Genomic DNA, 16,047 nt, shown 5'->3' with positions numbered 1-16,047 from the left:
ACTAAGGGGTAAGAGCTACTTCTGATGACTCGAAGCCCACATGGCCCCAGCACCCTCATACTTTTCTCTGCAGTCTCCTTCTACTAGCTGCCAACCACCGAATGCTGAACGGCCCTCTCTGCTTCCATTGTGGTTTTGGAGCCACCAGTGGGGATGGCCACATCGCGAGTCCCCCTTAGGTTGCTTCTGCTTGTTCCTCCAAAGCTGTTGCTCCCACGTGATCGCACAGCTACTGATGGTGTTAGCTCCAACTGCTCAGATTCTGGGATTCACAGGGTTACTCTACCACCTAATTTAGGGAAGATGATGTCACTGTGTTTTTCTTTTGCTATAGGATAGCTCCTGGGGGTTCGGGGAGATTAAAAAACCATCTGCTGTCGCTACCATTGTGCTTCTTAAAACTGATTTTTTAATTTAAAATGATTTGCATTTTTCTATTTATATTTCAATGCCCAGGATAGGGCAGACTATGCTACAATAACACATAAATTCCAAACTTTACAAGCACTTCTTTCCTGCTCATGTAACAGCCCAGCTCAGTGGATGGGCTCTCCTGGTAGTTTTCCGAGTGGTGACGGACATGCCCTGGCCGCTTCCAATTGGCAAATTCCTTGTTTATATCCAAACGGGAAGAGAAGAGAGTGGTCAATCATGACCACTGCGTGTGAAGACAGGGAGTTTTATTGCCATTTTCAGAAGTCGCATATTATCACTTATCCCAACATCTCAGCACTCAGCCACACGGCCCCAAACTAACCACAACAGAGGCTTGGAAAGGTAGAACAACATAAGAATCTTTGTCACAACTCTGCACCGTTGGCCAAGTAACCCTGGGAGAAAAGACAGACTATAAAACATTAAGACCCTGCCTATCTCTTTATGCATCTGTAAAAGAATTTCAGATGTCATGTGATCAAAGAACACTCACCATCTGTTTTTAATAAGGTTTTAATTCCATCAGTACAAAACTTTAAATAAAAAAAAAACTTTGTGATTCTGATTGTTTTTACGTCTGCAAAAAACCTTCCGCTGGTTTTCCACAGCCTCCAATTGCTGGCAAATTTGGGGGAGAATAAGAAAGTATATAATTAAACAAAATTAAATCGTCTCCAATTATAAAGGTTCCAGTTACACATGGCTTTTGGAATTTTAAAGAATTAAACTATACCACTAATACACAAGGGGAATGGTGGTTTAGCATCACTTATAAACATAAATGTGTTCACAAACATTCTAAATATCCAATATACATACTTCAGAAGAACAGTGACCTTAAGACAATGATTTTTATTACCTTTAGTCTACCAAGCTTGACACTATAAATATACTCATTCAAAAAATTAACACAATATTTAAATAAGAGTCAAGTTCATGAAAATTTACAAAATATAACCAATGTATTCTGACTTATGATCACATCTTAAATATTTCAGCTTTACTCTTCTAGCCTGGTCAGGCCATTTAAAAATATTTGCACACTATTTTAACAAATTCAGGATATAAAACAGTAGGAATTTACTAAGTTTTCCCATTATAAAAATTAATATAGCAATTCTCAAAATACTGAAAAAACCGTTTTATGAAAGCAGTACCCACATCATAACAACTTATTTAAGAACACATCTTCAAAAGGCACATTTGAATTACTAGTATTTATCTCAAGATAGTAGTTGAGTTTTGAATTTCCAGTCAATTTCCCATGATCTCAGCGTTACGATCACGGAAGGCCGGGGTTGGAGGTAGGAGAACACAGGTGTCCAGTGAACTTTCGTTAAGGCAGCGGTGTTCTCACTTGCCACACCCATGGAGCCCAAGTCAGGGAGGTGAGGGAAGGGGGGGTCTGCACATCTGTCTTCCGTCCTAATTGAACCCTCAGGAAACACCTTTTACACGAAAATACTTAAGTAAAAAAAAAAGAAAATCACAAGACAGAAAGCTAAAAAAAAAAAAAAAAAAAAAGGCCCAGAGCACAAACTGCCAGTTTAGTTTGAGTGGTGGTGTTCCTTGTTTGGGGCCCGAAGAAGAGGATGAAGCTTCTGGTTCTTCAGAATCACATCTTCATACTGGGCTCGTCTCAAGTTACATCATCCGGGAGTTCACGGTGCTACAAAATCCTAGCATGTCAGACATACTGATTTTCAAAATCAAATCTAAATGACTTTATGGTTATCTCTGTCATGTTCCCCTTTAGCAAGGGCTGATATTCTACAGTTGACTGTAATTATATCAGCATCGGTAACCTCAATACCCTACAATACTATAATAACTACTGTTATTTTTAAGGACTTATGCCTTAGGACCCCAAAATGCAATCCAATATGCACTTTGAGGTATGGTTTACTTTTCAGTGAAGTTAATACTAACTGAAGCACTACACAGACTAAGATCAGTAATCTAAAGTACTAATTGACTACATAATTGATTCCATGGCAGAAACAAAAGGGACTTTTAGTGCTATGGTGGAATTTCAAAATATTGGCGATCTACTTTAATTTCATATTATTCCTCTCCAGTCTCAGCTGAGTGCCTCCATTTTCTAAAAAGGGAGAGTATCTTTAGATTCTTCCCCTTACTTTAACAAAATAATTGACCAAAAATATCCTGAAGCACAGAAAATAAAATGGTCACCTGTTACTTAACCAAGATATAATTTTCCATTCCCTAACAATGGTCACTTTAGGGGCAATTACTCAAGTTCTAAAATAGCGGCTTTTTAAATTAAGGCAACATTATTCTTACCAGATTTTCTATTAACCACTCTACTGAAGTTCACAAGAGCAGTTTCACCCTTGAAGGCCTTTTATAATGTAAGAAGAGTGAAGACAACGTCCTTCTCAGTGTTTATAAAGAACATAGAATATAAAAAGTTATTCAAAGTCAACAAATACCTTATGTTTCTACTTGGAATTCTAAAGTAATTACAGTCATTTCAGAATGTGTAAACCATGAAATTACCTTTTCAACTAACAAAACAACATAAAATACAATTTTTCTACAAAAATACAATTTAGGAGATATACCACTTCTTCCCTGAAACAGAAATTTAATATTTGGACAAAAAAACTGTAAACTTTTGATTACATTCAAAAGATAACCTTTTACCTTTTAAAGACTTACATTATTTGAGGTTTTGGCAACTGGAGATCTTAACAGCAGATTCGCCCTGCAGTGATGTTCTAACAACATAATAATGCCACATGTTTTTTTCTCTTACGCTTACATCTGCTACCAGGAAGAGAAAAAGGGCTTCCTGCAGTGGACGGTCTGGGTGAATGAACTGCTGAGGTGGACAATGCGGCCCTGATTTCTACCTTGACTGCGTTCCACAATCACACAAGGCATTTGTACCAACTGGACAGGACTCTTCCCATCTTTCAATGCCTGAGTAAGATTTAAGATCTGTGGAAAAAAGAGAGATTTTCACCAGTTCAAATAAGATAAAAACCTTCATTCAGTTCACTGAATAATGGCTATTTTAACCATTTATTCATAACTACAATCTTTACGTCATCCACTTCTGCCCAACAGAGATGACAAGGAGTAACTGCTATAAATACATAGTATACAGACACAAAAATAGACACACACGAGTGTACAAAATTAGCATTAAATAACTTTTGCCAATTAGTAACTTTAAAATATTCTAGAATGCACTGATGTCCAGAAGCAATCAGAAGACTGAATAAAGTGAATGGTTCCACATACTCCATTTGACTTAGAAGCTAGACAGATTCTGGTCTAAAGAGTCTGCTTTTTCCATAATTTGGCTATTGGAGACAATGCTGCTGTAAACATCAGGATACGTGTATCCCTTTGAATCAGTATTTTTGCATTTGCTGACTGCAGTGCAATGGCCGAATCGTACGGTAGTTCTATTTTTAACTTTCTGCAGCACCTCCATCCTGTTCTCCAGGGTGGCCGCACCAGTTTGCATTCCCACCAACAGTGTTTGGAAGGAGCTCAAGTGTCCATCGACTGATGAATGGATGAGGAAGATGTAGCACATATATACAATGGAATGTCACTCGGCCATAAGAAAGAATGAAATCTAGCCATTTGCAGCGAGGTGGATGGACTAAAGGGTGTTATGCTAAGCAAAATAAGTCAGTCAGAGAAAGACAAATACCGTACGATTGCACTCATATGTGGAATTTAAGAAACAAAACAAACGATCACAGGGGAAAAAGAGAGAGGCAAACCAAGAAACAGGCTCTTAACCACAGAGAACAAACTGATGGTTACCAGAAGGGAGGCGGGCAGAGGGATGGTTGAAATAGGAGATGGGGATTAAGGATGCATTTATTGTGATGAGCACTGGGTGTTGTACCTAAGTGTTGAGTCACTAAATTGTACACCTGACACTAACATTACACTATATGCTTACTGGAATTTAAATAAAAATTAAAAAAAAAAAACATTATCCACTTATTCAACAAAAAAATTTGTTGCATGCCTAGTACGTGCTAGGCTCTGTTCTAAGTGCTGGGGCTGTAACAGTAGAAAAAAACAAAACAAAACCCCCATTTTCACAGAACTCACATTTTAGCAGGGGGAGGAGTCAATAAGCATGAATAAGTAAATTACAACATGTATCACAGGGTACAAGTGCCATGGGAAAGCATGACACAGGCACTGGGTTAGAGAATTTGGGAAGGTACCCATTTAAAATAAAGTTTCATTTAAGACTTCACTCTTAAATAGAAAAAATAAAACTAGAAAGAGTAAAATATATTACATTACATGTTTAAACATACTCTTAGAATTGCTACTTGAGCACATAAATAAGGGTGTGAAACTCAACACATAGCTTACAGCCTATTCTACTCTGTTCAGATAATAATTCAGTTTCTTTTTTCCCCCTGCATATCAGGTAAAAAAAAAAAAAAAAGCCCCTTTGTTATGTACTTTAGAAATAAAGATGTCTTCTTCAAGTATTTGAAAATATCTAATAATATACAGATAGTATGCATTTTAGTGGTTCTTATAAAGATTATTTAATAGTGATAAGCATAAAGGTTTCAACATAAAGCCATACTAATAAATAAAATTCATATTACTTTGAACAGTATAAACTGGATGCTTTAGATCCTGGAAAATCTGAAGTATTTAACACCTCAGGGAAATAAATCTTTACTAGCTATAGTAGCTACTCAATGTATTTATGTTTTAGATTCCCTTTTAAGTTCTTCCCTTAAAATTTCCAGGCTGGAAAACAAGACACAAAGAATTTATGAAATTCACATTTATAAACATTGTTCTTATCACAAAAATAAATGTGGGCACCAGCATGGCTAAGAAATGAAACGTTCTGGTTAGTTTCCTCTTCTGGTTTTAAAAATTCTATTCTAAGATTGTTAGTCTAAACACAAATTTAAGTAACACCTAATATTTTCCTGACTCTAAAGACATGGTTGTTGGGGTGCCTGGGTGGCTCAGTTGGTTAAGCATCCAACTTGCGCTCACGTCACGATCTCACGGTTTGAGTTCGAGCCCCGCGTCAGGCTTGGTGCTGACAGCTCAGAGCCTGGAGCCTGCTTTGGATTCTGTGTCTCCCTCTCTCTCTGCTCCTCCCCCCTCATGCTCTGTCTCTGTCTCTCTTTCTCTCTCTCAAAAATAAATAAACATTAAAAAACAGTTAAAAAATAAAGACATGATTGTTGTAGAGAATCTAGAAAACAGAATGGTATAAACAAAATGAGAGTCATTCTACAAGATTAACAATTTTCAAATATATAATAGCAAATATTATTCAAGCCTAAGAACTATCCTAAATATTAATGTTTCTTTGAAAATTGTTAAGACACTTGATAATCTTGCATTTATTTACTAAAGAAACATCTACTGAGCATGCACTATGTTGGGGAGGAGAGAAGACTGAATAGGAGGAAAAAACTCATGAGAGCCCTCTAAATTACACACTTTCTAGAAACAAAAAGCCATATGAACAAATAACTGGAATAAAAAGTGATAAACACTTTAACAACAGTGGACCTAGGCCCTGACTTAAAATCTGAACCCCTCCACTACATATCACCCATTTTTTCATTTCTCAAGGGATAAACAAATCTATTATTGTATGTTTAAAAACTTTTTAATGTTTATTTACTTTTGAGAGAGAGAGAGAGAGAGAGAGAGAGAGCGTGCGAGCACGCGCGCGCGCACGAGTGGAGGAGGGGCAGAGAGAGAAGGAGGGGCAGAATCTGTAGCAGGCTCCAGGCTCTGAGCTGTCAGCACAGAGTCCGACGCGGGGCTCGAACCCACGGACCATGAGATCATGACCTGAGCCGAAGTCAGATGCTTAACCGACTGAGCCACCCAGGCGCCCCAATTATTGTATGTTTAAATTAGAGAAGACTATTTTTAGAAAGAGGTTAAGCATTGTAGGCAAAGAAGAAACACTTCAGAAGTCTCCATCTATGCCGCGTTTGAGAACTCGGTAGTGATGTGATGGTTAGGCCGAGGGCGGATGGTATAAACTCTCAGACTTCTGCATATAGACTTTGCTCTCCTTTAGCCTATTTCACTGGTCCTCAAATGTTAGTGGGTATAAGAATTACTGTACTATCTAAAACCACCCATAATCACTTTATGGTTGATTTTAAGCTATTTTCTAATAGTAATATTCCCAATATATTGTTTTCACATCAAATTTTTGAGTAAAATGGACATCAGTATGTGTATTTCCAGGGAGTGCTGCAGAAAACGGAACTCTGAGTGGCAGGAAGAGTCTAGAAAGACAGAACTGGAGCTTGAAGGAAAACTGTCCTCCAGATGAAGAGGAAAAGGCACCTGAGGAGTGGCAACAACACACACAAGGGCACCACTGGGAGATGAGAAATGGGAGGGAGTAAGAGTTAAGAGTGACCAGGCTTAGAGGAAGCCATGAGTGACGAGTGCCAGGGCAGGTGTACAGGACAGAGGCAGACTACCAAAGGTCTTGTTGACTGGCACCGGAGCCTGTACACAGTGACAAATCATGGAAGCTGTAAGTCACAGGAGACATGGTCAGATTTGCTTTCAGAGACATGGTTCCGGTTGAATGTGAAAGACAGGAAAAGAGGCCAGGATACCATTTAGAAGATCATTAAATGCAGAGAAGTGAAGATAAGGGTCTCAGGCAAAGGCAATGCCTAAATGCAGACTGAGACCCCCTTATTTCATAGATTCAACATCTTAACCCTCTTGAGCCAAGGTTCCTCCACGTAAAATGCAGATAACTATGTAGAGCTGCTATAAGAATAAATGACACCAAACATCAAAGTATCTAGTAAAGGGTAAAGTACTCAGGGGGTACTGAAGTGTTACTTTCATTGTCTTTAACATCAATTGTTACTGAATCTGCAAATGAGCTTCCGGTTTATAAGTCACTGAATAGAAGTTCACTGTGTATTCATAAGACGGCTTTATTTATTATTTCTGCCACTTTCTCAGACCACGTGTAAAATTATTTCACGTAAGTAAGTATTTTCTGAGGTCCAGTGTTCCCAACAGGCATAGGCAGAACACAAAATGAACGGCCTTAGACTCTTAACTATAGAACAAACCAAGGGTTGCTGGAGGGGAAGTGGGTGAGGGGATGGGCTAGATGGGTGATGGGCATCAAGGAGGGCACTTGTGATGAGCACCGGGTATCATACGTAAGTGATGAATTGCTAAATTCTACTCTTGAAACTAATATTACACTGTATGTTAACTAGTTAGAATTTAGACAAAAACTTGAAACATAAAAAATAAAATAAAATGAACAATCTTATTGAACCTGATCATGACCTACTGCTATTTAACGTAACATTCGAAATCTCTAACTTTAATAAACATTACTAGTTCCAGACTGTTTTTAAAAAAATGACTTCACACTAGCTCTTAGTTCCAGTCCAAATCTTTCTGAGAAGAATTAGAATACATCACTGATAACGTGTGTAAGACTAAAAACTTACTGTAAACTAGGGCAAAAGACTTGGCTGTACCAAAGCACAAGTCTGGAGTTAACTGGCAAAACTGGAGGGCAGAGGGATTTAAGGAAAATTATAAACAGTAGAAATAACACAAGTATTTTGACTTAGTTAAGGAACTGGCTGAAAAATGATTTTGTTGCTCGGAATATAGGTTACTGTTATTTGTTTTTGTTTGTTAAACTTCTGTTTCAAAGCACTGATTTACTTTAGAACATAAACTAAAACCTGATTTTTCAGATCAGCTTTTTTAAAAAAACAGTTAAAACCAGAAAGCTACATAATCATGCACGGTCAGGGTACCTTATTCTTTCTGGCTATCAGAAAGACAAAAACCAACCAAAACCAAACTAAACAAAAATGGGGAACATGGGTGGCTCAGCTGGTTAAGCATCTGATTTCAGGTCAGGTCATGATCTCACGGTTTATGAGTTTGAGCCCCACATAGGGCTCTCTGCTGTCAGCACAGAGCCCGCTTCAGATCCTCTATCCGTCCCCACCTCTGCCTCTCCCCTGCTCACTCTCGCTCTCTCTCTCTAAAATAAATAAACTTAAAAACAATTAAAAAAAAATCAAATTAAAACATATAACCAAGGCATCATTTTATTTTTTTTCTCCAGAACTTGATCTTGTCATTTTTAAATTTTATGGGGCGCCTGGGTGGCTCAGTCGGTTGAGCGGCCGACTTCGGCTCAGGTCATGATCTCGCGGTCCGTGAGCTCGAGCCCCGCGTCGGGCTCTGTGCTGACAGCTCAGAGCCTGGAGCCTGTTTCAGATTCTGTGTCTCCCTCTCTCTGACCCTCCCCCGTTCATGCTCTGTCTCTCTCTGTCTCAAAAATAAATAAACGTTAAAAAAAAATTTTTAAAAATAAATAAATAAATAAAATAAAATTTGTATTTAAATTCCTCATGTACTAACTTTAATTTACAACAAAAGCTTATACAATTATTTAGAGCTTTTCCCTGAAAAACAAAATTCCTGAGAGGGGTGCCTGAGTGGCTCGGTTGGTTAAGCGTCTGACTCTTGATTTTGGCTCAAGTCATGATCTCACGATCAAGCCCCACATCCAGCTCATCAAGGAGCATGGCGCCTGCTTGGAATTCTCTCTCTACCCTCCCCCCCCCCCCCCATCTCTCTGCTCCTTCCCGCTCCTGCTTGCTCTCTCTCAAAATAAATAAATTTTAAAAAATTCCCAAGATAAATCTTTACGGATAAGAGAATTCCAGAAGATGGAGAATATTTATACATCACTTTGTTTTAAGCAAAATGGTCATCTTAGCGCATAATTATCTATGCCAGAAAATGTAGCTCAACTATAGTTTGGGATGGTGACACTCTTCGACATAATTATAATCATGGGCCACCTAAGCCCTTCATGCCTGCCTGAGTCACCTAACTCGGCTCCCTGCAAGGCCCCCTGGCTCTGGCCTCCTCACCTGCTGAGCAAATTTACACCTGACTGTCCAGCCTCACCTTCCCTAGTGGTTCTTAATCTTTGCTGGGTTAGAGACACTTCTGGTTGAGGTATAAATTCCACCCCAAAATGCACATACAAACAGAATTTAGCCTAATTCAGGTATTCACAAAAGAAGGTCTCCTCTCTGGAAATTAGTTTTTTGTGTATTTTTTTTCCCCCAGAAATTAGTTTTATCACAACCCTTTCGAATGGTAATCTCTCACTGTTCCGATCCCTTCCACGTGGAATCTATATTCTGGCACTTAAGGCTTCCAAGATCTGGCTCTAGCCTTCTTCTCCAGCCACTTCACTTACTATTTAAAACTTATGACTCCAGCAAAGCACTGCATAAATGCAGATAACAGAGAGCACAGAGAGGTGTACGAGCGAATAATCCATCCTTTTCCCTGACCCTGGCCTCCTCATCACAGCAAATGTTCCATGACAGGAGGAACTGGGTCTTGCTCACAGTTCTATTTCAATCACTTTCTGGTACTAGTTCTGTCAATAAATATTTGGTGTATGAATGGTTATTTAACTTAATCATATCTATTTGTTAAAGTTATATAATGTAATCCTCAGTACAAAAACTAGACTGGTCTTTTTTGCCACAGGTATGCAGCAAATAGTTACCTGAAATTAAACGTGTATTTTAGGAAGAAAAAGTTAATTAGTAAGTCACTAAAAGACAATGTTTACAGTAACTTATCTGTTCATTATACTTAACACTATAAAATTATTCACAATAATTTAGTTTCATTTCAAGTTTTCCTTCTGGAATCTAAGTACTATCAATAGAGTGGAAGAACTAGACATTATCCGTAGACCAGCCAGCCTGCACACCCACACCAGCAGACCTAACGCCTTGTACCTCTAATTAAAGAAAGACGGAGTGACAAGACTGAGTTACTATTAGTACTTTTTTGCCTCACTCAGTGTTCAACTTTGGTGATATGGCGATTTACTGACTGCGCCAGCAAAGGCCAAACACATTCTGTGAGAGAAATAATCAAAAGGCAACAGAACTCGGCACTGAAACATCCAAGCAAGTGGACTTGAGGAGGAAAAATACAATAACACTCAGGAAAATAGTTATCAAAATGAAGACAAAGAATTCACAGGAGAGTGAAACTGGTTAACTAAACAATATACAACAAGGTCAAAAATGCCTAATTTAGAGCAAGACAGGAAAGATGCTATTGAAATCAACTTCATTTTTAATCATACGAGCTATTTTGGTTCAGCATAAAAGAATTGCATCTTTGGGTCACAATGGAGAGAAGGGTTAACTACTACTGTTTCAAAGAGAAACTGTCTTCTTAATGAACAAGGTCATAAAAAGGTAACTTACCTGACCCCTCATAACAGACATCTGACTTTCAAAAGTAGCTTTGTTAAATCTTCTGTCAGTCTTTATGGGAAAAGAGGAAAAAAACCTACATTATTATAATTCCAAAAATCAAGAAATTTGAAACAAATATTTAAAAACAAAGGAACTCTTCAACTTAGCACATAAGGCCATTCCAGAGCTTTCCTAATAGATAAAATAACATGTAAAGAGTATTTTTACTTGAAGTATTTTTGTATGTCTCTAGAATGACAAGAATAGTTTATTTATAATCCACCTGGTCCCAAAAGGATTTAAAATGACCTTCCAGCCAATGGGTTTAGGTGTTTTTGAGAGAACTAAACTACAGCAGCTCACCAAATACGTATTACAATTTATGGAGTACTTTTGTAAAAATTCAACTTTTGAAGAAAACAACTTGTCAGATTTTAATAGAGTCTTACTTCAAAGAACACTCATAACCAGTGTAACTTCACAAATTTATGCTCCTGTAAAGTAAAGCTGTTAATTCCTTTTTAAGTCAGGCTCTACACCAGAAGCAGTAAACTGCAAATTAGCTCTATTAAGAAAATCTCGTTTGAGATTTATTTCGTTTTCCGCAAGAATTAAAACGAAAAATTTATTTACCTTAAAAAGTTCATGAAGATCTTCACATAAATCTTGCACAAAGTTCATGTCAGAAATATATGGTAAAATCAAGTTTCTTATTTCTTCAGAAAAAGGAACTTTTGCTTGAGGAAGCCAAGCCCAGTGAAATGGATCTGAAAGAAAAAGGAGAGAGAGAGAGAGGAAGAAGTTATCAGAGAATAATCATCCTGATTCCAAGTTTGGATGGTGAATTCAGATGGTAAAGCACAGTAAACTATTATTTAGAACTAGTCAGGTTCCTGAGTTTTATTTTATTTTTTTTTTTTTTAAATTTTTTTTTCCAACGTTTTTTATTTATTTTTGGGACAGAGAGAGACAGAGCATGAACGGGGGAGGGGCAGAGAGAGAGAGGGAGACACAGAATCGGAAACAGGCTCCAGGCTCCGAGCCATCAGCCCAGCGCCTGACGCGGGGCTCAGAGCCTGACGCGGGGCTCGAACTCACGGACCGTGAGATCGTGACCTGGCTGAAGTCGGACGCTTAACCGACTGCGCCACCCAGGCGCCCCAGGTTCCTGAGTTTTAAATAGTAAAAGGTAAGAATTTTGATAATCGGTCTGTCTCAGACAGCCCTATATCAAAAAATACATCTGAATCCCTGGTCTCTAAACTTGGAAATTAAGGGACACCTATAATTTGTTCACATACACCAGATCAAATACCATGGCTAAGATTTCCCTGCCCTCCTCCCAGTTACAAATTATCAGGAATTGACCACTCACGAGTGTGTGTGTGTGTGTGTGTGTGTGTGTGTGTGTGTGCGCGCGCACACATGTGTATGTGCACACATGCACATGCGTGGAAATATATGATGTTTCAAAGTCTTATCTAAAAAAATTTTTTAAGTGTTATTTACTTATTTATTTTGAGAGAGAGAGAGAGAGAGGGAGATTGCAAGCAGGGGAGGGGCAGAGAGAGAGAAGAATCCCAACCAGGATCCATGCTGTCATCGCAGAGCCTGATGCAGGGCTTGAACTCATGAACTGTAAGATCACGATCTGAGCCGAAATCAAGAGTTGGAGACTTAACCGACTGAGCCACCTGTGAATGTTCCAAACTTTTAAATCATTAGTAGGTGAATAGGCAAATGTCTCTAAGGGATCAAAGATCCATGACTTCAGGCTAATTCTAGTTCTCTCCTAAGAAGACTGTTAAATCTACACAGTACTAGGATGAGAAAGATTCGTAAAGTCGTAGAATCTTCTGGAGAGGGTGCATATTCCAATTCCTGCAAGAAAGTATATGTAAGGCTTCTGACAAGATGATCACCCACGGAGCTACTGTGGGCACATCCAATGAGAACCTCCTACAGCTAGAGTCATTCCTTCTGACTTCTCTTTTATTATCTTCCTGTCCACTGTGGGAAGTACACAGTCCATTCCAAAGAAAGCCCTTCCTCTGGCCCACATCTCCCTGCAGCTATATCTAATTTCCTTTTTACTTTTCCCTGACCAATCACATAAAAGCTCTTATTCCATGCCTGCCTTTACTTCTGATCCCTATCCCTCAACTTCTATTATCAGCATTCAAACGCTCTCCCCTAAGACCACCAGCCATCTCGTAAGAGTCTCTCCAAAGGCACACTTGCAGTCCTCATGCTACTTAATGTCTCTGTAGAAAGTAGCAGTCTTCTATCATCTCCCTTTGTGAAATTCTCTCCTGTGTGGCTTTGGAGATACTACTCTCCCCGAGTGTACTTTCTATCCTTTAAGCCACTTCTTTTGTTTGCTGGCTTTTCCTCTTGCCTTCAATGCCACCATTGCCCCCTTTCTCTCCTTCATTTATTTGCTAAACATTCATGAGACATTCACTGAGTATTTGTGTACCTCACATTGTCCTAGTGGTGGTATTTGTTCTCCTTGAATTCCCTGAGGTAATAAACACCACCATGGCTTCCGCTACCATGGTGACAGTTTAAAAACTGTATCTTCAATATCAACTCCTCTTTCAAGTTCCAGATCTCTAATCCTCAACTGCATATTTGGTAAAATTTCCCAGATGTATTGTAGGAGCCCTTAACTTAACACTTTTGAAATACAATTTGCACATAAATTCCAAACTATTAGAGGGAAAAAACAATGAAACAAAGACATCTCAAGCCAATTCAACAAAAGATAGGAAAGGAAAAATAAATTGGAATTCATGGTCAATAGAAAAAAGTAAGATGGCAGGAAAAGTTCAAACACATTATTTATTGAGACTTGAACTAGAGTTAAATGTACCTTTTAAAAGAATCTCAGATTGGGTAAAAAAATATCCAGTTAAGTGTTGGGCATAAGTCTTATGCTTACAACAAAATGATGGAAGTAAAAAATAAAAGTATAGAATAACACCAGGTAAATGTTAATAAAAAGAAATGAGGTGTAGCAATGTTACAACAGATAAAATAAGAAAAGTAAAAAAAAAAACATTGAGAGGGATAAAGTGAGATGTATTTCACACTAATAAAAGAACAAACCACCAACAATATAAAATGCTGGGCCTTTATGTATGTCAAATACACAGCAAAAAATGTACAGAAATGCAAGAAGAAATTGCCAAAATCACAATCTTGGTCAACTTCAACTCTCAAAAATTAACAGATCAAGTGGTCAAAAAAATAATATGATTTGACTAACAACTACAAGCTTTAATTAATAGACAGATGCAGAACTTTGTGTCCAGACACGTTCTTTTCAAGTACCTTTTAACTGGCCATCAACCAGATTACAAAGGAATTACTAACAAATTTCAATCAGCAGAATTTATGCAGCCAGTCATAGGTCACAAAGCAATAAAACTTGAAAATAAAAATGGGCAGGTTTTTTTTTTAATCAACTGACACAGAAATTTTATTTACTTATTCATTAATTTTTATTAAAAAAAGGTTTTTTTAGGGGCGTCTGGGTGCCTCAGTCATTTAAGTGTCCAACTTCAGTTCAGGTCATGATCTCATGGTTTGTGAGTTTGTAACTCAGGAAGTTCTTTTTTTTTTAATTTTTTTTTTAATGTTTATTTTTTATTTTCGAGACAGAGAGCACATGAGCAGATAAGGGGCAGAAAGAGAGGCGGGGACAGAGGATCCGAAGTGGGCTCTGTGCTGAAAGCAGTGAGCCCAATGTGGGGTTTGAATTCACGAACCGTGAGATCATGACCTGAGCTGAAGTCAGATGCTCAACTGACTGAGCCACCCAGGTGCCCCAATTATAATTCTATAAAAAAACTTTGTACCCATTAATCCAGATCTCAAGATGTCACGAACAATTTTAAACAAAATAAAACTAGCTCAAGAAGATGTAGCAAAACAGACCCTCAACCACAGAGGAGACTGGTAAGGCAGTTAAAGCACTACTCACTGAAAAGGGGAGAGGTAGGCCTAAACTGTTTTGTAAGTGAATACTACCCGAAACATTAAAGTTAAGTTCTATCCATATATTAAAATAGATGATTCTCATGTTACATACATTTAAAAACTTATTCTACAAGACTAACACAAGCCAAAAAACCAAAACCAGACACAGTCCCTCAAAAATAAGCAAACAAACATGGCAAGGCCCGTGTAGAATGTATCTTTGCATCCCCAACATCTAGAACAGAGCCTTAGTGAATGATTATTCTTCACCCAGTTTTTCTTTTCCTTTTTTTGATATCCATAAGTTTTGTTCCCTTCCCATTCTGGAAAAGGGTGATTATAGAATGTATAGATGGTTCTAAACACTTACATGCTCTCCACTCATCAGGATGCTTAAAAGGAAATGCCAGACCATTATCAATTGCAGCTATTTTAATAAGTGATTCTTTATCATCAATCCATTTCGTTTCCTAAAGAAGAAAAAAATGGCTGCTGATAAAAAAAGTATATGAATATTTCTAAAAGATCAAGTATTAAATAATTTTTTTAAAATTATTGAAATTTAAATACCTTTTATTTGAAGAAACTAAAAAATAAAAAATAAGTTGCCTTTTATTAAAGGTCTTACTATAAATAAAAAATAAGTTGTCAGAAAGTACAAATTTCCACACTTGAAGGGAAGAAACCATCGTATAAATCAGTAAGAATTTCATAATCACTATTTTTTATTTGCTATTATAAATTCAGATAGTACTGGTTTCATTTCTTTCCTTTTGGGAAAGAGGACTTGGAATTATTAAAACTTAAAAATATGTTGTTTCAGATAATTTACTGCTAGATATACTGCTTAAAAGTATGACATTTGCAAAATATTGGTATTTTTAAGAGAACTTAACAAAGCTACCTCATTAAAAATTTAGTCTTTCCTGGGGTACCCCAGAAATATTTAGTCCAAACACAAAATGTTTCTAAATAAAACTCTTCAAAGAACAATTATAAAAAGGTCCAGTAGAAGGAATCTCAAGATACCATTAATTACAGAAAGTAGGCCATTCCTAACTTCTACATTCTTGACAGCAAGAGGGATTTCATGTTAAAGAGTGTTTATTATGGGGGTGCCTGGGTGGCTTAGTCGGTTAAGCGTCCGACTTCGGCTCAGGTCATGATCTCGCGGTTCATGGGTTCGAGCCCCGTGTCGGGCTCTGTGCTGACAGCTCAGAGCCTGGAGCCTGCTTCGGATTCTGTGTCTCCCTCTCTCTCTGCCCCTCTCCTGCTCACGGTCTGTCTCTCTTTGTCTCTCAATAATAAACAA

The 16,047-nt window shown here is 37.8% G+C and overlaps 1 protein-coding gene across 7 annotated transcripts in view; it reads right to left on the bottom strand.

The window, feature by feature from the left end:
* Positions 1-932: 932 nt before the first annotated feature.
* Positions 933-16,047, bottom strand: part of PI4K2B (phosphatidylinositol 4-kinase type 2 beta) — a 32,125-nt gene continuing 17,010 nt past the window's right edge. For 2 of the 7 annotated variants that reach the window (XM_060655315.3, XM_060655318.3), the window contains exons 7-10: positions 15,106-15,205; positions 11,385-11,518; positions 10,761-10,820; positions 933-3,399 (exon numbers count right to left, since the gene is read on the bottom strand). In XM_060655315.3, coding sequence (XP_060511298.3) covers positions 3,226-3,399; positions 10,761-10,820; positions 11,385-11,518; positions 15,106-15,205 — 468 coding nt within the window. In that variant the 3' untranslated portion in view covers positions 933-3,225. The remainder of the gene's footprint in view (positions 3,400-10,760; positions 10,821-11,384; positions 11,519-15,105; positions 15,206-16,047) is intronic. The other 5 variants (XR_009616500.3, XR_013555330.2, XR_013555331.2 and 2 more) reach the window with 5 other exon arrangements.

This window comes from Panthera onca, chromosome B1 (genome assembly GCF_046562875.1).
Source record: "Panthera onca isolate mPanOnc1 chromosome B1, mPanOnc1 haplotype 2, whole genome shotgun sequence".
Classification (NCBI taxonomy): Eukaryota; Metazoa; Chordata; class Mammalia; order Carnivora; family Felidae; genus Panthera; species Panthera onca.
Note: the sequence above shows the minus strand (reverse complement) of the source record. Positions and strands in the feature narration are given on the sequence as shown.